Source organism: Eschscholzia californica, unplaced genomic scaffold (genome assembly GCF_041429995.1).
Source record: "Eschscholzia californica isolate CP2 unplaced genomic scaffold, dmEscCali1.0.p SCAF_6, whole genome shotgun sequence".
Classification (NCBI taxonomy): Eukaryota; Viridiplantae; Streptophyta; class Magnoliopsida; order Ranunculales; family Papaveraceae; genus Eschscholzia; species Eschscholzia californica.
Genome location: NW_028238483.1, coordinates 3,728,546 through 3,748,037, shown reverse-complemented (window position 1 = coordinate 3,748,037; position 19,492 = coordinate 3,728,546). Strand labels below are relative to the sequence as shown.

Below are 19,492 nucleotides of genomic sequence, written 5' to 3'. Positions count from 1 at the left end.
TCAACTTTTAACATTTTTACCTAAGTCGAAGCTTCCAGCTCCGTTGACTAGCTCTTCCTGGTAGCGTGGGCAATCTCTTAACCATATATTAGATTTGCTATTACAGAATGTGTAGCTATCGTTAGGAAGTATGGTTCTGGGTCTTGGGACTCGTCTACCCCTTCTTGTCCTAGAGTGCCTTCTCCTCCTAACGCCTTCCGTTCCCGGATTGTTACCTTCTTGAACACTAAGAATTTCTTCTGTAGTTTCAGGTACACTGAATCTACTTTCAGTAACTTCCAGAATCGCAAGCAAGCCTTCTAGTGGCACTAATCCAAATTTCTGTTCAAAATTGTTTGTTCCTTCCTCAAAGCTTTCATGCAGGGATAACAAGATCATGTCAACAACCATATAATCATCCATAAGGGTTCCCAACCACTTCAAGTCATTTAAATGATCCATCAATTCTAAAACATGGAGTCGGACTGGTTCCCCTTCGTTTTGACGTTTATCCAGCAGAGATGAAAAAATCTTGTATATTGCCATTCGACATTGTGAGTTGAACATTTCCCTTAGTTGTCGAATGATAATGCATGCGTCCATGTCAATAAATCCATCTCTAAGTTTACTTTCTATGGACATTATCACTAACCCTGTTACTGGTATCGACTTTCTTTGGATTAAGTTTGTCTGCTTACATTCGTCTTTAGAATAGGTTTTTGTAAGTACCGGGATTGGTGTGTCCAATATTTCTGCTTTTTTCTCGAGAAGCTTTCTCATATTTCTGTCCATTGAACATAATTTGAACCATTCATGTTTTCAATTACGGTGTAAAGGTTGAAGATGTTGTTATGCCAATCGGGGTTAATGTGAACAATACGAGTAATCAAGCAGAAGCAATAGGAATAGTAAAGAACAATCAAGAACAGAACATACAGATTTACGTAGTTCGGTTGGTGAGACCTACTCCACGGCGACAACGGCGCGATGATTTCCACTATAATAAGTAAACAAGTTACACAAGAGATTTCGTGAGATTGTGCTACTGATATCTCCTTAGGGTTTAGTTTATATAACCACTAAACCCTAATCCCTCTGCCTCACCGACTCTCTACAACCGACTCTCTCTAGAACCAACATTATACACGGATACGCTAATACTAATAACCGACATAAGCCTAGCTTCGCATTTCAGCTCTGTCTCGGAGTCCAGCTCTGCCTCGGAGCACTGCTTCGCACGGCAGCCCTGTCTCAACAATTAGCTCCGCTAACGGGTCCAAAATAACCGGTTGGCGGGTCGTAAATCGGGTTAGATACCAATCCATATTTGAGTCACTTCTAACAGATGTTATCACTTGTCATATTTGAAACAACATGTAAAGAATGCAAAGTGATTTTAAACTTGTTGTCCTATCAAAATCCTGATTTTGCCATATTATTCAAGAATCTTTTCCCTTGTTTGAATAACACGATTCCAAGATCTCATTTTTCCGAAGTTAAGCGTACTAGGGCACTGCCCTTAACTCCGTCGTCCTGGGTGAGTAACATCTTTACTGATCATACTCATATGATTCTTGGTTAATTAGTTTCACACTTGAGTGTCAAACTAATCCTTTGCCTCGAAATCCAAAACCCTTTTGGTGACTCGTTGAGTAAAACCAGTTTAGACGCGTAGACCTCTTCATAGATCTACCCGTATTGTCCCGAGGTAAAGATGGCACCCTGCGGAGGCAGACCCACCCTCGATGAAAAAGGGCTCAACATGTGTCTTATTTCAGGGTAGGCTTATAGTCAAAATTTCTTGTAAGGGATTATTACGTATTTTATCAAGTTTGCGTTACTGTAAACTCAGTCGAAACCATTAGTGACGTATACGTAAGTTTTTATGTGAATTTTCGTAAGGTCTTATCTTAAAACCCTAGTATAGCCTCCTAAAAGATCTTATCTTTTAGTTTAATTCTTGTTCGCCTATTGGTTCGTTTGGATTTTCGTCCTTGAACCACCATTGATTACTCCCACTCGAATCATGATCTCATCATTCGATGCATCAATGACTTCTATAGACCCTATACTCTAAGTATTATTCGGGCACATACTCGTTTGTGTTTAGAAACAAGAACCGTTAACTTAACTAAAGGCAATAATACACTACACATTCACATGTATATACATACAAATATATGACATTCATAAAATAAAGTATGTGTCCTAGATTCGTTTCTAGGTTTTGCTATGTTTCGTATAGCTAACTGTGAGATATTGTGATATTCCTATGTCTAATGGCCTTTCTAAGTCTGTTTTCGTGAAATTTGGACTAATGGCCCACTTAGTTTCTTCCATAATGATTTCTAAAATCAAGTTTGGAAAAATTCCATTTCGGGTTCTCGGATGGCCATGTCGGAAAAATTATGCTTTGGAATCGGAAGAAAAAGCAAGAAAGTCCCTCGCTCGAGTCAAGGCCCAATGAGCTCAAGTCAAACTCGAAAAGACTCAAGTCAAACTTGGTCAAAAATCCTGTGACTAGTCTCGGTCATAGCTAGTCAATGGTCCGGACTTATAGGGACGGATGTCAAGACTATCTCGGTTTGAACATGTTTGGCGGTAGGCCGTCTCGGACTCTTAGTTCGAGAGATGCTTGGACGTACCAGACGCGTCTGGACGCACGTCCCTGGTCTCGGTCCTAGACCGAGACCAATTGGGAATCTCAGACGCATCTGGCACGTCCGAGTCTCGAACGTCTCGGACCTACTCGGATCGGGAATTCCTGTCCCGTGATTCTCGGTCTCGGGACGTTGTCTCGAGACCTGCTGGCCGGTCTGGCCTTTAGGTTTTTGAAAACAGTTTTTCCATTATTCAACAACAAACTTCATGATTTTGAAACCCGTTTTTTAAAATTTATAATCTGTTTGATCCGTTTTCGAAAACTCTTTTCAAAAACATGAAATCTAATGACTCTATGCATTGAAACTCTTTCAAATACATGTTTGATTATGTTTAAATCTAGTTCAAAACAATCAAAGTTTTGTCTGAATCTCTATTCAAACAATTCTATCTATCAATCTAAGGATTGAATCTAGTTCGTTCTAGCCAAATATAGTTTCATGCAAACGGCTCGTGATGCCACTGTTGGGAATTACATGTATCTAATATATATCCTAATCATGTTACTAGTGTTGTAAGCAGAATCTCAATCATCATATGATCAACACTATGTTGTTCAGGATCTATACATGAACTAATCTATGAACTAGATAGAATAAGAATACCTTTATTCGCTTTCCCACGAACTAAATTCCGACCAATATTCGGAAGATAAAGAGCTTCAAGTGTAGCTCCTCTACTTGAGACACCGAATGTATAACTTGAACTCCCTTCTTTCAGTCTGCTAGGACCTTCTTGAAGGTAGAGATGAAGAACTTCTTCTTCTAGACTTGATAGATAGAATGGGAAGTTTTTCTCTAAAATCCACTCTCTCCAATAGTTGTATGAAGAGAGTGATTTCCTTCTGAGAAAATTCCACACATTTTCTGAACTTATAACTGGTCCTTATATAGGCATTACCTTAGTAGAGTTCTACTAAAATAAGGAATCCTAAAAGTCCCTCAGAAAAGATAAGCATAAGTTAGAGTTTAAATCTAACTAGGATTCCCTAATTAGGACCAAACTAGGGCTGGGAATCGGTACGACGGGTTACCCGCAGGTAAAATAGTAGAAGGTCTGGGCGTGTAGGGTAATTATGCCTTGTGACCATGAGGGTATTCGGACGGGCCGGGCGGGCAAAATTTAAATCTCAGGCCGTCATTACCCGTCTAAGCCCGGTAAACTAGCCGGGTAAATCGGGCAACGGGCGGGTCGGTCGGGTAGTCCGATCTAAGAAAAATGAAAGAATTTCTTTCAATGTTCAAAAATGAAATTACAAAAAATTTAGCCTTGTTTATAAGGATCAGAAATGCAAGAATTACACGGTCAAAAAAGCCAAAAAACAAAACTGAATACTACTAGGTCTAGCCTTGTTTATAAGCATCAGAAATTATAAGTTTAACAGGTGCTATAATAAGCTTTAGTAATATAAACATCTTCACAAGACATTAAAGACAAGCATTTACAAAAGGTTTAACTTTAAAAGAAATAACAAAAAATTATAAGATCATCACTTGGCATAGTTGAAGTTAGATATCACTTGCAACGTTGAAGATGAAAACTGAAACTTGCTTGAAGGTTGAGATTTTGTCGAAGATAACAACTTTGTGTAGATCACTTGACGCGTTGAAGATGAAAACTTACTTAGAGAATGTAGCTTAGACTAAAGAAGGGAGGATAAGATAACAATAAAAATTTAGAGAGGGCGACTTAATAGATAAATCATAGACAGAGAGTTACAGAAGGAGAGAGGCTGCTGGCTGCTAGGGTTTTCGAGTGAAAGAGGATCTAGGGCAGAAGTTGATTCGCAAAGAGTCAGAGAGTGAGAGGCACAACCACACCCCACATATGGCCGGCTAGGGCTTTTCCTTTAAGGGAGTCCCTTGTTGGCCCAAAAAGTGGGTTTTGCCTTTTTCGGGCTTCTCTTTCGAGCCCGATTCTTTTCTATCTTTTAAGTATTATCAGACTGGATCATATCCATCTATATACTAGTTCCCATCAGTCTATTCTCACTGTTCAAGTTACCACTCTTATGTGTAACCCGTTGTAGGATCCGGTCTATGTTAGCCGCGGATAACCGAAGTGATCCGACAATCGTAAGCGACATCTAGCTAAGCATCCTAATTGAATCGGATTGATTGATCTTCCAAATAAGGTCATCATTATCCTATAAGCCAAATCGTACACATTGCCATCTTGGTCGAAGGACACTCCTTCGGAAGGTTATACCTTCAGACCTTTAAGATATATTTCTATCAGGAAGGTCATACCTTCAGACTCAGAATATATCTCCTTCATTGACGACCCCCACATGCCGAGACTGACATCACCAACCGGAGTTACTTTAGACAAGGAGGATCCACGGGGGTCGCCACCCCCATCATCGGAAACTCCACCTTTCGCCATCACCATCATCGGAAGAATATCTTTTGAAGAAACATCAAGCTTAAACTCAAACAGGGCCTCATCTTGAAACCCTAAAAGTAAGGAAGTTGAAGGAAAATATAAAAAGCAATATTATTGAAGGAAGTTAAGTGTTGAAGAATATTCAAGGCAAAATGAGGCTATTTATAGTGGAAGAAGAAGACCAAGAGACCTTCTAACAAGAAGAAGACATTAAAGAAAAAGAGAAAAGGCACCTCAGTAACGCACCAAGTCATAATGACTGGGCGTTAAATCGTAGCTTAAGACTGATCAGGTCAGAGAAGGGAATTTACGAGACTCGACAAGGCAACAGAGGTACCGTGGGCTGTTTACCCAATAAATGACCACTTGGAAGCGCATGATCAAAGGATCAAATCTATGACGTCATAGAATCACACATAGAAGCGGGAATTAATCTCCTGAGGCACAAAACCAAAATGTGTCATGAGAGGGACGATACGTGGGCACATCCCTCAGAAACCACCACTTGGCTTGCTCCAGCTAAACAACCCCGACGAACGGAACTGCATCAGCGCAGTAACAAAAGACAAGGCTTCAAAACAGCTCAGCCAAAATCAACCCTGTAACACGAAGCTTATAGAATAAAAAGAACGATCGAGCTTCACGAAACAGCTCTGGTCCAGGTATACCGGCTGTCTTCAGGGTTATTTAAGATATTTAATGTCCAAACTCGAGAGTCACTTCTACTCCTTAGTTTTTTTACTTTCGACTAAGGAGTGACGGGACTTGTGATGATGCATAAAATTTCCAGACGTTGACTAACATCAAGAAGTCAAGAACATACCAGAAGTCTGACGGGTCAACCCGGCTTAAGGCCGCATGACTGCTGAACTCGCAACGCTTCGCCACCTACGCACGATTTGGGAGGTCGGTCAGGATTAGCTAAGTGGTATCGTCCCTGTTTCGTCTACAACACGATGAGATCAACCCTGAAATCTCTAAAGGAATGAGGGGGGGTCCATGTAAGCTAGGTCGATGCTTCACGCCCTAAATTGGGGACGCAAAAGTGCGCCGCAAGCTTACCGACTCAATCTCGGAATCTCGCAAACAAATCCTAGTCGTTTGAAGATCTTAAGTGTTTAAGCAAGCTTGAACTTTAAGAGTATCAAAGGAGGAAACATCTCATAGAAGATCTATCACCTCGGCAGAATATCTACGAAGTATCCTCCAACTTAGGAACTTCTATTTATTCTAGATACGAGATAAAATACAAGGAAAACCGTAACCATGAGCAGTGGGAAACTTCCCCAAACAGCGGATCACAACCGCCTCATCTACACCGTCTATCACATTCGGTCAAATTCAACCTATAAAAGGGCCCCGTAACGTCTTCCACATGACATTTTCTAACACAATCACTTACACAGAGTTCCGATAACTCGACCCAAAAGCTTGTAGCTCTTAATCTTCCATTTTCACCGTATATCCGCATTTTCTAGAGTATCTTATGGGATTATCGAATCATCACCAGATATAAGCTCCCACAAGTCTTGTCCTTGTAAATATGCTTCAATACACAACCTCCAATAGTTGTAGTTACTGCCAACAAGCTTGTCAACTGCAGCTTGAGTGCAACCATTTCCATAATTCGTATTGTTAATCCCAAGACATGGAGAAAGATTTTTTTTATTAATGAACAAAGTAAAGAACAAACTACAGAACTTGATGCTCTTAATTTCCATCGATCACCCTACTTGTACTAGTTTTATTAATGGCAAAAATTTTTCCTAAAATAGCTCAACTACTATGACTCATTACCGAATTCAAGACTACTTCAAATCCTAAATTAACCATACATTGAATCAACAAAGACTACGTAAGTAGTAAGTTACACTAAATTGCAACAAATGCAACATGGGTTAGGTTGCTTAATTCGAAATATATAAAATCTAGAAATTTCGGGTTTTATTTCTCCTCCAAATTCAGCAACTCCTTTTTGGAGATCAATACTTAAGACAAGGGAGACAATTTCAACTAATATACTATGGAAAACTGGAGATGGAAGCAACATTCAGATACAAATAATCCCTGGCTATATGATAATGCATAATAAAAGATCGGATGTCATTGCAAAACTACTACAAGATATCTGATGGGTTTATAACCTTAGGAAACCAGATAACAGTTATTGGGCCAAGATTTATTGAACTCATATTTTCTCCAGCAACTATCTCAGCAATCAACTCTATCGTTTTACCTTTGGAACTCTCAAGGGATATGTTAATTTGGACCACCATAGAATCTTGCCAATTCACAACTAAATCATACTATCAAACCATTAGACTGAGACATGTTTTTGGTCAAAACATCAGAGAGTTCCCCTGGACCAAACTATGGAAACAAAATATTATGAATCCTAAGATCTAATTGTTCATATGGGAACTTACTCATAATGGTCTAGCAACGTTAAGCAATATCGGTAAATACAATACATGCATTCAACAAATTTGTTGAGTTAGAAAGTATCCACCATCTATTTGGTATGTGTCCCCTTTTCAGAGAACTCATCTCACTAACCGAAAACAACATGCTAAATGATATGAGTCTAAATCCAGTAGTTAACCTTCAAGATATACTAAATAAGGGTAATAATGATAAAGATATTTGGTTGAACTATACTTGTCTGTTGTGGTGGTCGTGAAAAATAAGAAACGAATGTATCTAATTCAACTGCTCAGAACGTCGATTTTGTGTCGGTGGTCAAGTCAAAAAGAGGTAAGTTCTCTAACCCTTCTTCTCACAACTCCTTGATTATCCCTTGTTCTCAGGAAGACTACCGGCTACCTCCTCCCCCATCTACCATCAAAATCAATGTATATGGTTCTTTTAAACCGACATAAGCCCCAGCCTGAGCTATTGCTAGAAACTCTCAAGGGAAAATTTAGGATGGAAAACTAGAAGATTTTACGCTACTTTGCCATTACATAGTGAGATGAGAGCCTTTTCTTTAGGATAAAAATTGGCGGAAGACCTAAGAGGCGAAAGCTTTATATTGGAGGGTGACTCAAAATCAATAGTTGAGTTTCTATCTGATGAGGAGTTAACGTTACCTTCGCGCTTATCTACTGAAATATCTAATTTCGTGACAACTGAGATTGAGACACGTCTCTTTGCAATACTGCCCTAGAAAATTCCAATTTGGCTACACATATTCTTGCTCGTCATGAATTACTCCCTACAAATTGAAGCAATTGGACAGGACCCTTTCAGTCACTTCTGTTGCTTTGAGTCTTTTTATCTATTTCAAGTTTAGTCCCATTTGGGCATTGTAGTGGACCAATTGTCAATGCTCATTAATGAAAGTTAATTTTTTTTTTGAATTGTCAGCGTACCTCGAACCCTTCACCTCTAATGTGGAAGACTAAACCTTTTAACACTCTCACCAAAGTTGTTGGCAAGATAACTTGTTCTCAAAAAGGAAAACAAAAGTATGGTGCACCTGTAGAATAGAACCAGAACCAAAAAGTGGGTCGCCTCATGAAGCACCAACAATAAAGGATTTTGAACCCAATATAAACCCATAACTTTTGATTTCAAGAATAGAACCAGAACCAATCTATACAGATTCCAAAAATAATCAAAGTTTGACCAGGATGTACCAAGCATGTCCAATAAATTTCCAAACATGGAGAAACATGTCAAATTTATCCCCAAAAAAGAAAGAAAAGTAGTTCTGTCTGAATTCCTTTATCTTTTTCACTCATTTTCTCATTAAATATATGTAATAAAAACTGCCCTTAATCTAACCATTCAACCCTTATTCAACTTCAGCTTTAAAGTAGCAGAACCACAGAAGTTTAACATTACATATTAGGGAGATCTAGAGAGAGAGAGAGAAAGAGAAGATCTGTGTTGTCTGTACAAAACAGAGATTAGGATTCTAGAGAGAGAGAGAGAGAGAGGAAATGGAGAAAAGCTGTCAATCCACTGGAGATTCTATGAGTAGCATCAATAGTAACAACAACAACACTAGCAGTAGTAACCCTAGACAGAATCCTCCAACTGATAACTTCCTCAAACATCTTAATAAGATCTCTCACAAAATTTCTAAACCTACCATCAGAAGAACCCCTCCTCTCCCTAATCATCATCATCATCAAAATCATCATCCCCATCTCCCTAATCATCAACAAAATCCTCCTACTCACATCTCAAATCATCACCAAAATCCTCCTACTCACATCTCAAATCATCAAAATCCTCCTACCCATCTTCTAAATCATCATCATAATCCTCCTACCCATCTTCAAAATCATCAAAATCAACCTACCCATGTTCAAAATCAACCTACCCATGTTCAAAATCAACCTACCCATGTTCAAAATCAACCTACCCATGTTCAAAATCATCAACAACAATCATTGAATCAAGAGCTTCAAAATCAACAGCAACAACAACAACAACAACCCCCAGTATACAATATTAACAAGAGTGATTTCAGAGATGTAGTACAGAAACTGACTGGTTCACCTGCCCATCATGACAGATTCTCAACTCCACCACCGATTCAACCTCCTAAACCTCCAAGTTCTCGTCTTCAACGAATTCGTCCTCCACCTTTAGCCCATGTTAGTAATAGACCTCCTCCTCCATTAACAAACCATCCTTATCCTTCTTCCAACATAAACCCTAATAATAATTTCACCATCAACAACATTAACAATACCAACGTCACCGGACGACAGATAACACCTTTATCTCCACTTCCACCATTTCCATCCGTCCATGGTGCAGCTGAATCACCTATCTCTGCTTACATGAGGTATCTTCAAAGTTCAACTCCAACCCTTGATTCTGAATCGAAAAGGTTTTCTGGGTTTTCTTCGGCGCCGCCGATTCTCTCACCAAAGTGGAATAATCACCCTAATTCACTTGTTCCTCCGCCGCCGCAGCATCAACACCACCACCACCACCACCAAAACCAGCAGTTTCTTCTACCTTCGCCCAATTCTTCTTCGATGCTTAATTCCCAATTTATGATGCCTAATTCGCCTCTAGGTTTTGGTCGAGTTCAATCTCCAAGATCTCCATACCCATTACTTTCACCCAATTTGCTATTTTCACCAACAAGTGGTCAATTAGGGTTTCCTCAATTTCCACCCTCACCAAGGTTACCAATGCTGAGTCCAAGATGGAGAGGCCTTTGAACTTGAGAGTGAAAAAAAAATCATACCCTCAGATAGAGAAAGGTTAAGGTAATTCTTCTATCCATCTGAAGTTTAAATTAGGGTTTACTTTTTCTTTTGAGTACTTTTGAATTTTCTGGAATTATTTGGGTGTGTTGTTTTTATTGTACATGAGAATTTGTATTCAAATAGGTGGTTGCTGAAAAAAGTGATTTACAACATTCATACTCTGATTATCTGTAAATGGATGTTACAGACATAAAAACCCTAAATTTGTGGTTCTTATTCTTTGTTGAATTTGATGCAAATAGAGAAAACTATTAACTTCAGATTTCTAGTTGGAAAGGTTTTATTCTATTTCCCCAATTTTTATTTTTTGTATACAATTATTTACATGATATTTCTATAGATTACTTGACATAGATCATGGCTTGTTGATCTTTTGTGTTCTTGAGATTAATAATGATGTGCAAAGATGGAATGATGGAATCATGGAATACACTGACTGAAAGTTCAATCATGTTCAAAGTTTAAGATTGTCAAAGCGTTTCAATCATGTTCTAGTACAACTGACTGAAAGTTTTTCTCATCAAAATCATTCTCGAAATGTGGATTTCGACCAGGCATAGGATACGTGTTCGTTACGCCGAATAGCAATTTAAATACCTAACTAGTTGCAAAAGTTATTTTTTGGTTGTTTGCTACACCGAATAAGATGCATGCAGCCGAGTCCCGAGTTATCCCCACGACAATGTTTACGTCCCCTTTATTTCCATTTTCTTTGATTGGTTACTTAAAAAATGAGTTGTTATCTTAAATTGGAGTTTATTTGTTGCCTTGTTTATCCCTATGTTCTCTATTTGCTTAGATTTGAGAACTAGAAACCCATTAGGAGTGGGATTATGTTTGTCCGAAAGTGGGAGTTCTTAGTTCTTCTTTCAACCATAGGAAACATTCAGACGGAACCTAAACAGAGTAAGGAATGGATAGATGAGAAATTGACTGTGTTTATCGTCCCAGAAGCTATAAGTACTCGACTGCCAGAAGTGGAGAGAACTGTAGTGCGAGAAACCTTTAGAGCTTAGAGAACGGTAGTGAGTAAATTATTTTTTGTAATGAAGTAAACCCTAGTTGGAGCTTGTGCTGACGTTGTTACTACAAATGGTTAATTGCGCGAGTGCCATGCAGTTTATTATACGCCATACAAATATTGCATGGTGATTTTAATGGAAGTAGAGTCTCTATGGACTTGTTGTTGATGGTTCTTATTTGAGCTCCGATATTGTATTTATGAAAGACTTATAGATTACAATGATAATAAAGTAATTGGATCTTGATTTAATATTTGTTAGCAACTCCTTCCTCTAAGTATCATCAGTTTGAGCGGGCTTTGTGTAATCTCTCAGCTTATTAATCATCTTCTTCGGCTTGACTTTGTCTAAAATCCTGCTTACCCGAACTTCCGAGTAACACACATATTACTTCGGACAGACCCTGTTGTAGTTCGAGTCAGAGCAGAGTTTGGTGATCTTTCTCTCTCGCTTCTACTCTTTACCTCGAGGGGACAGTCTGACATGGTGAATCAAGGGTTAGAACATGTGCTGTTGTGCATGTCAATGTACGATAAATTGTGCCCATTTTAATTAGAGACTGATAAGGTTTCTGTTTGAGGTTTTGATTGTCTAGACATGCAAAAAGGAAAGAAATAAGATGGAAGATAGAACTGCAACCGTTTTTTGGGTTATGGTGGTAAGGAGCGCCGTTCAACCATTTAGCTTATTAACTGGTGGAAATAAGATATCGGATGAGCAATCTGCCTAGGCTATTATAATACTGCGGTAAACTTGATGGTTTTATAATAGGTGATGGTTCCCAGTAGTTCAGCTTGATACTGATGGTTCTCTGATTAACCGCGGACTTAAATAGATTATAATAGGTGATTTGATGAATAGATTATACATATGGTTCTCTGATTAACCGTAGACTTAAATAGTTCTGTATGATACTGATGGTTCTCTGATTAACCCTGGACTTAAATAGCTTATAATAGGTGATTTGATGAATGATTTGATTAGGAGAGTTCTGCTTGTTATAAAAAAGAGCCGTGCAACTTACATGTCAGTTTTATATTCATATTCGACCTCTCAACCTTTTTGCCCATTTTGACCGGAGGTCCGTCTCTTCTTCTCTTTGGGTTGATTTCGAGTAGTTTCAGAGTGATTTCTAAGTAGTACGTAATGACAATTTCATAGCTAAAGAAATTTAGACTGCTCTTGTACTGGTCGAGTTCGAGACTGTAAGGAAGCTCTCGTACCAGACAATTTAGGAGAGGTGAAGTCCCAGACTGTTCAGTCGAGACCTTCTAGACCATCCAGTATCTCGAATTGGACCGTTGAGGGGGTTTGTTTGTCCCCTCAAATTGTCTCGAGAGAGGCTAGTCAAATGTGATTGACCATAGTTAATGACTCAAATGGGGCATCTAATGGTGTTTATAGACATATCAAAAGATTTTTTTTGATATATAAGTCTAAGGTCCACGTTCAACAAAAAAAAAAGTCTAAGGTCCACAAATAGGGGGAGTAATTAGTCATATATCCACTCCTAAAATAATAAGGGTTATTTCCCTAATGGCCCCAATTTTGTGATTGGCTTCCTCCCTAGCCTCCTACTTTATCAAAAATAACCAGATGACTCGCTTTTTAAGATTCCGTTATTACACCGTTAACTAGTCATCACCTTCTCTCCTCCATCTCATCACCTCTCTCTGCCACCTCATCTTCTCGACACCATATCGTCTTCTCCGTCGAAGGTCGTAGGTCGTAGACCGACTATTTTTCTGGTCAACGATCTTCAACCGTTAAAAAAAAAAAAAATTCTGTCACGTCTCTTTCTGTCTCTCAATTTTTTTTTTAATTTCTTCTCTTCTTCTTCTTTCTCTCTCTATCTCTCTTCTTCTTCTTTCTCTCTCGTTTCTCCTTTCTCTCTCTTCTTCTTTCTTTCTCTCTCTCTCTCTCTCCCCCCCTTTCTCTCTCCTTTCTCTCTCTCTCTTCCTCCCTTGTCTCTGTTCTCTCTCTCTAGACCTCCGGCAACTTCGCCGGAGGTAGGACAGACCTTCAAGGTCTGTTTTGATCGTTGAACAGAACAAACCTTTGTTAAAGAACAGAACATAGCAGATCTGTTCTGTTTCATGAACAGAACAGAAAAGAGCAGATTTGTTCTGTTCCACGAACATAACAGATTTATGTTCTGTTAAAGAACAGATCTGTTCTACCATTTCTTTTTAGAGAGAGAAAGGGATGGATATGAGAGAGAAAGAAGAAGAGAGAGAGAAAAAAAGAAGAAGAGATAGAAGTTAAAAAAAAAATTAAAGAGAGAGAGAGAGAGAGGTGAGAGAAATTAATTTTTTTTTAATGGTTGAAGGTCGACTGCCGGAAAGATGGCTGGCCGACGACCTTCGCCGGAGAAGACGATGATGTTGCGAGAAGATGAGGTGGCAGAGAGAGGTGATGAGATGGAGGAGAGAAGGTGATGACTAGTTAACGGGTTATAACAGAATCTTAAAAAGGGGGTCTTCTGGTTATTTTGATAAAGTAGGGGGCTAGGCAGGAAACCGGTCACAAAGTTGGGGACTATTAGGAAAATAACCCGAATAATAAAAACTATAAGACCAAAATAAAACATAAAATGGAAAATAAGTCTAAAAGTGTACTTTTTGGTGGGTCTCATGCTTCAAGTAATTTATTTTTTCCTATTATTGCCCTTTTATAAATATATTTTAACTTATAGTAAACCAAAGATTTCTTTTGGTCGAGTTAATAAATATACTCGATTTATTCAAGTTTTTTATTTTTTATATACTTTTTTTTAATTGTGTATTGTATATATATATATATATATATATATATATATATATATATATATATATATGTGTATATATATATATATATATATGTGTATATATATATATATATATATATGTGTATATATATATATTAATAAATGTGTGTGTAAATATTTATATATATATATATATGTGTGGGTATGTGTATATATATATATATATATATATATATATGTAGATGCATGTGTGTATATGTGTACACCTATTATATACGTACATATGTGTACTCTATTATGTGTAGTGATGAGACATGGAAATGTCCAATCTGAGTTTCTTAATTTAGATGAGTTAGTCTCTCTAGAGCAGTTACTCTCACGAATTACTCTCTTTTATGTTCAGGTACCTTTTTACAGAGTTACGCGTGCAAAACGGATAAAGTCGGAAATAATACAGACTAGGGGCATTTTGGTCATTTGTTGATTCTGACTTCTTGGTCAAGATTAGTATTTGGATGGAAAGTAGAGTCCAAGACGAGCCCGTAGGCGAAAACGGAAGTCAAATCGGGGTCCGGATCAATAAAATAGAGAAGGTCAAAGTTCAGGTCAAACTTGGTGGACTAAATGACAAGACGGACACATGGCATGCATCCAGGAAACAATCGCACGAACCAGAAGAGACGCGGGCTACATTCGGGTACGGAAGGACGGCATTCGGGGTTTTCTGTGAAACATGATACGGTACTCGGCACATCCTAGCTTCTGTAGTCCCTTGCATATCCGACGAAGGTTGCGGTTCCCGTGAAGATCGGACGGTGCTCTATGGATTTCTCGGTAGCCCGCGAACCACTGGATCATTTGCTCCCTGCTAACAGTACGTGAAATGCCTTCCCTCTATCCTCTCCTCCTATTTCTCAAATCTCTTATCAAATTCAAATCAAAATTTAGAGAGAGAAACCGAGAGAGAGATTGAGGAGATTTAAACAGAAGCCTAGAGATAGAGCAAGAGAGATTCGGTTCGATTCGATTTTTGAGGAGATTTAAACAGAATTAGAGAGGGAGAACAAAATCAGAGAAAACCGAGAGAGAGGTGGAGGAGATTTGGGAGATTGATTCAAACCGAAAACAGAAGATAGAGCAAGAGAGACTCGGTTGGTCTATATAAGAAAGAAGATTACAAAGAGAGAGGGATATGATCGGTTTTAGAGAACGAAAACAGAGAAGGACGAGTTTGATAAAAAGAAGAACAGTAGAGAGAGAGAGAGAGAGAACCGAGAGCCTATATTAACTTTTGATTTTTGTTTTTCTCTGTTAATCTTAGCTTCTTAGTGAGAAAGAGAGAGAGATTACAGAGAAAGAGAGAAAGTTAGAGAGAGAGAGAGACAGAGAGATATTGTAGAGAGACAGAAACTCGGTTTTAAGAAATTAGTTTGATTTTTCTTGATTTTTGATTTTTCTTGTTATTTTCTACTTCTTAGTGAGAGAGAGGGAGATTACAGAGAAAGAGAGAGAGAGAGATTACAGAAAGAGTGAGAAAGAAACAGAAAGTTTAGAGAGAGAAAGAGAGTTAAGGAAGGTGAGAAAATAATTTTCTCAGAGAGGAAAATATTTCCGGGAAGACGAGAAAATCGTTTTCCCTAGGGGTGCGTTTGGCAGAATTCTCGGAAAATCAGAAGGAAATCACTTCCTTAGGCTCTGTTTGGTGGGAAAATCGCAGAAAAGTTAAGTTTCTTTCTTCTTTCTCTTATACTAATTCAAATATTTATCGTTTCTAGCATGAGTAGCTAAATCTTTTCTATCTAGGGTTTTAGATGAAGTCATAATAATTATTCTCTCGATAAATTTATTAAAGTTTTTACTATTTTAACGATAAAATCTTCCGGGTTTTTAGACCGTTCATGGACTAAAACCTGAGTTATATAAAGAACTCTCTAATTAGACCAAAATTAAATTGTCGTTAGAATTGTTAGGAAGACGGATTCGAAAACCCTAGGTTCCCTTTTTCTGAATACCGACTTATTTCTTTATTTATTTTTAAGTTTTATATTTTATTTTTATTTTACCACCATCAAACCATTTTTAAATCTCAATAGTTTTTAGGTTAGAATTAAGTTTAACTTAGTCTCTGAGGAACGAACCGGTCTTACCGGAACTATTACTTGACGCCCGTATACTTGCGGGTGGAGACCTTTTAGGGTAACCTTTTAGGCTCATCAAGTAGTATACATATATGTGTGTATAGTACTACATGGTGATGTGACATGTGAGTTGGTGTGATCCACTCCTTTTGTTGTCCAACCCTTATGTGAAGGAGTGAGGACACCTCACTCCCTCACTTGTGTTGTGAGAATTTGGAGCAACTTGTGAGGATTTGAAGCAAATTGCGGAGGGATTTTGCCTTGTTCTGGATATTTAAGGTAAGATTTTTGGTTTTTACCTTTATTCTTCGTGTCCTTCGTATTTTTTGCTTGTTCTTCCCATGTTCTTCATTTGTTCTTCTTATGCTTTCCATATTTTTTTTTCCTTTGCATGCTTTTAGCTAGATATTTATGTTTGAATCTTTATGAGATAATATATTTGTTTTAATCCATGTTTTTGCTATTTATGGAATATTGGCCTTGAATTTTCTTAAAGTAGTCTAGATGGACTAAGTGCCGGCTCGCTCCTTAGGTGTCATGGTAGTATTAGATGCCTAGCCATTACGAATTTAGTGGGACTTTAGTTATCCTAGAGAAACCAAATATAGTCTAGCTGGACTAAGTGTTGGCTCACTCCTTAGGTGTTACGGTAGCATTGGATGCCAAACCATTTCGAATTTAGGGGACCTTAGTTACTCTAGAGAGACCAAATATAGTATACCTGTAGTGTCGGCTCGCTCCATTCGAGTTAACGGGACTTTAGTTACCCCAGAGAGGCCAAACATAGTCTAGGTGGACTAAGGGTTGGCTCGCTCGTGAGTGTAATGGGAGTATATGTGCAAATATTTGTTGGACTTGTTCCAGACAGAAGTTTGTAGGCCTAGACATCAGGTGGGAAACAATTGTCAACCTTTTCCGTTGATGACTTGTAGGATGGAGGACCCGAGCATGTGTCTTACTGATGATAACGACGAGGGTGCCTCAGACTCGCAAAGTGCCGAGGCAGAGGGCACGCTAGAAGGGCGTTGTTTTTCGATACTTGATGAAGAATATGTGAGTGGATTGAGACATAAGTATGATATTCCACCCGAGGCCGACATTAGGGTGGCTCGCCCTAATGAGCTTGCCAACTGGGGAAGCCCCCTGGGTTGGATGACTATCTACAAGCATTGCTTCCGTTCGGGCCTTAGGTATCCCGTGCCTCCCCTAGTTTGCAGAGTGTTGTCTCGGTACAAGATAGCCCCTTCTCAGCTCATGCCGAACACTTGGAGCTTGCTGTTGGCTCTAGCTGCCTTAGCGGAAAAGGAAGAGCAAGATGTAAACGAGGTCGACGTTTGCGCGTATTATTACTTGAAAGAGAATCACCTAGACCTTGGTCGGTATCAGCTAAAGATTCACAACAATATGGTCCACCTAATCCTTAATTTGACCAAACACGACAGGAATTGGCAATGTCGATATTTCTTCGTTTGCGGCATATTTGGTTGTAGTGACGAACATAACTTTCTGCTTGGCTAGCGTCGCCCTAGTGAGTTATGCATGCGTTGTTTGTCTGATTTTTGTAAATTAAAGAGTTTTGTCACCTGAATATCTTTTGCTTAGGTGTGAAGAAGGGCAACCGCCATGGTCTGACTTTCGAGGAAGCTGAGTCTAGACTCGAGGCTTTCACTTTCTTAGAGGTCGAGAGGAGAGATTAGAAGACCCTTCTTTGTTCGACGAATCTTAGGCACCAACGTATAACTCCCCCTCTTTTTATCGTTCCAATAGGTACATCATTTGCTTAAACTAGCGAGTTATAGTTGCATTACGTTTCACTTACTTTTTGTTGGTTTGACTTGTTTAGATGACGATATGCCTCCACGGATCTTTCTTCCTCCATCGGCAAAAGAACTTGCTGCTAAAGGCGCAAAGAAAAGGAAGCTTCAGTCTGCTCCATCTCACCCAGTCGAACCTTCGACTACCTCGGTCGAGCCAGCCCTTTCAGTTGAGCGTGCTAGCTCCGAGACGACCTTCATGCAGATTCAAGTTGGTAGTTATCGTACTCAAGTGCCCGAGGGTGCATCAGTGTTCCAAGGTCTTTCGTTTGTGCAAGGATTGTCCGATATCTACTACTTGGATGGTGATGTGGGCTTCCTCGGTGAGTTGGATGCTGAGGAGGCGATGAGACGTGTGGCCATCGACGGTGGCCAGGTAAGCTTTTGTGGCTCTCGAACTCTTATTTCCTTGGTTCGATTGAGTGATTAATGTGTTTTTATGTCTGTTGCAGGGTGTGTCTGGGATCTTTCATGCCCAGAAGCTTATTTCTTCCTACGCGTAGCAGGTAGCTGAGCTGAAGGAGGACCGCTCGAAGGGCTAGGACAAGGAGAGTGCTCTCGAGGCTCGCATCAGTTCTCTTGAGCAAGAAATGCCGAGATTGAAGGTTGCTCATGAAGAGTTCAAAGTTTCATCTGAAGGGTTGGAGGTGAAGCATAAAGACTGTGCGACAGACATTCTGAAAATGGGGGAATCTGCCGCATTGCGTGCTCGAGCCGAGATGGTGAAGGAATATCAGAGACGACACCACACAACATGGGATGTAAAATATTAGTTGGAGAACTAGAGGGAATGGCGTAGGGAGAACGAGTACGAGTCTCATGATGACATTAAAAATGAACCAGATGCTTGATCGGGTCTTTGGTGTTGTGTATATTTTTGTTCAGACGCATCTTCGGTGCCCTTGAGGCAAGTCGCATCGTGTCGGTGCCCATGGGCCTTTTATGTAGTTTTTGTGTTATAGACGTGTGTTAACCGCCCTTAAGGCATATGTGACTTTGGACGCCCATGAGGCTTTTGTGATGTCTTGTTGTTGTTCTAACTGTCCTTTACTTGGTTTTTATCAGTAGAACTGTAGTGTTGAGCATCTGAATGTTTGCAAGGGTGATGATCTCTTCAACTAATTTTATTGGATAAGTTTGATGAGTCATGAAAATGCCTCATTAATTTGAATCTCTTAATTTGGGTTAGTTAGTCCAGTTCGAGCGGTTACTCTTATGATTTGTTTGATTTTCTTTCTCAGGTCTCATTTACGGAGTTCGATGCAAAAACATCATGATAAAGACCTACTTAAGGGGCATTTTGGTCATTTTAATGACAAGAGTATTCTGGTCAATATTAGTGCTCATGTGAAACTAGAATTCAAGACGAACTCGTGGGCGAAAACGGAAGTGAAATTGGAGTCCGGATGAGCAAATTAGAACCGGTCAAAGTTTAAGTCAAAATCAAGTCAATATAGATCTTCTGCGACACGTGGCGCACAAGAGGGAAGCGAATCTAAAGGCTCAGATGCGT

General features: G+C 39.2%; 3 protein-coding genes and 1 long non-coding RNA gene across 5 annotated transcripts; 2 read left to right on the top strand and 2 right to left on the bottom strand.

The window, feature by feature from the left end:
- LOC147530881 (uncharacterized) lies at positions 1–759 on the bottom strand. The gene has a single exon (XM_086649686.1). It carries the CDS (start codon positions 757–759, stop codon positions 1–3), a length of 759 nt encoding a protein of 252 aa, XP_086505812.1.
- Positions 760–8,735: 7,976 nt separating this feature from the next.
- Positions 8,736–9,453, bottom strand: LOC147530880 (uncharacterized). The gene is made up of 2 exons (XR_015227952.1): positions 9,394–9,453; positions 8,736–9,351 (listed from the first exon to the last, which is right to left on the bottom strand). It is a non-coding gene; the product is annotated as an uncharacterized LOC147530880 (long non-coding RNA).
- On the top strand, positions 8,970–10,519 carry LOC147530879 (VQ motif-containing protein 9-like). Of its 2 annotated transcripts, XM_086649255.1 has the most exons (2): positions 8,970–9,351; positions 9,394–10,519. In XM_086649255.1, the coding sequence occupies exons 1-2, from the start codon at positions 8,970–8,972 to the stop codon at positions 10,209–10,211; spliced, it is 1,200 nt and encodes a 399-aa protein (XP_086505381.1). In that variant the 3' UTR covers positions 10,212–10,519. The 2 variants fall into 2 exon arrangements, with proteins under 2 accessions (XP_086505381.1, XP_086505380.1); XM_086649254.1 differs by having other exon boundaries at positions 8,970–10,519.
- Positions 10,520–17,767: 7,248 nt separating this feature from the next.
- Positions 17,768–19,064, top strand: LOC147530878 (uncharacterized). The gene is made up of 3 exons (XM_086649253.1): positions 17,768–17,932; positions 18,009–18,355; positions 18,432–19,064. The coding sequence occupies exons 2-3, from the start codon at positions 18,017–18,019 to the stop codon at positions 18,480–18,482; spliced, it is 390 nt and encodes a 129-aa protein (XP_086505379.1). The 5' UTR covers positions 17,768–17,932; positions 18,009–18,016; the 3' UTR covers positions 18,483–19,064.
- Positions 19,065–19,492: the final 428 nt, after the last annotated feature.

Bases quoted from the DNA above. Each gene is read 5' to 3' on its own strand.
- LOC147530881 (XM_086649686.1), bottom strand. From the start codon at position 759: ATGAGAAAGCTTCTCGAGAAAAAAGCAGAAATATTGGACACACCAATC.
- LOC147530879 (XM_086649254.1), top strand. From the start codon at position 8,970: ATGGAGAAAAGCTGTCAATCCACTGGAGATTCTATGAGTAGCATCAAT.
- LOC147530878 (XM_086649253.1), top strand. From the start codon at position 18,017: ATGCCTCCACGGATCTTTCTTCCTCCATCGGCAAAAGAACTTGCTGCT. The intron at 18,356-18,431 runs GTAAGCTTTTGT...TGTCTGTTGCAG, and splicing joins TGGCCATCGACGGTGGCCAG to GGTGTGTCTGGGATCTTTCA.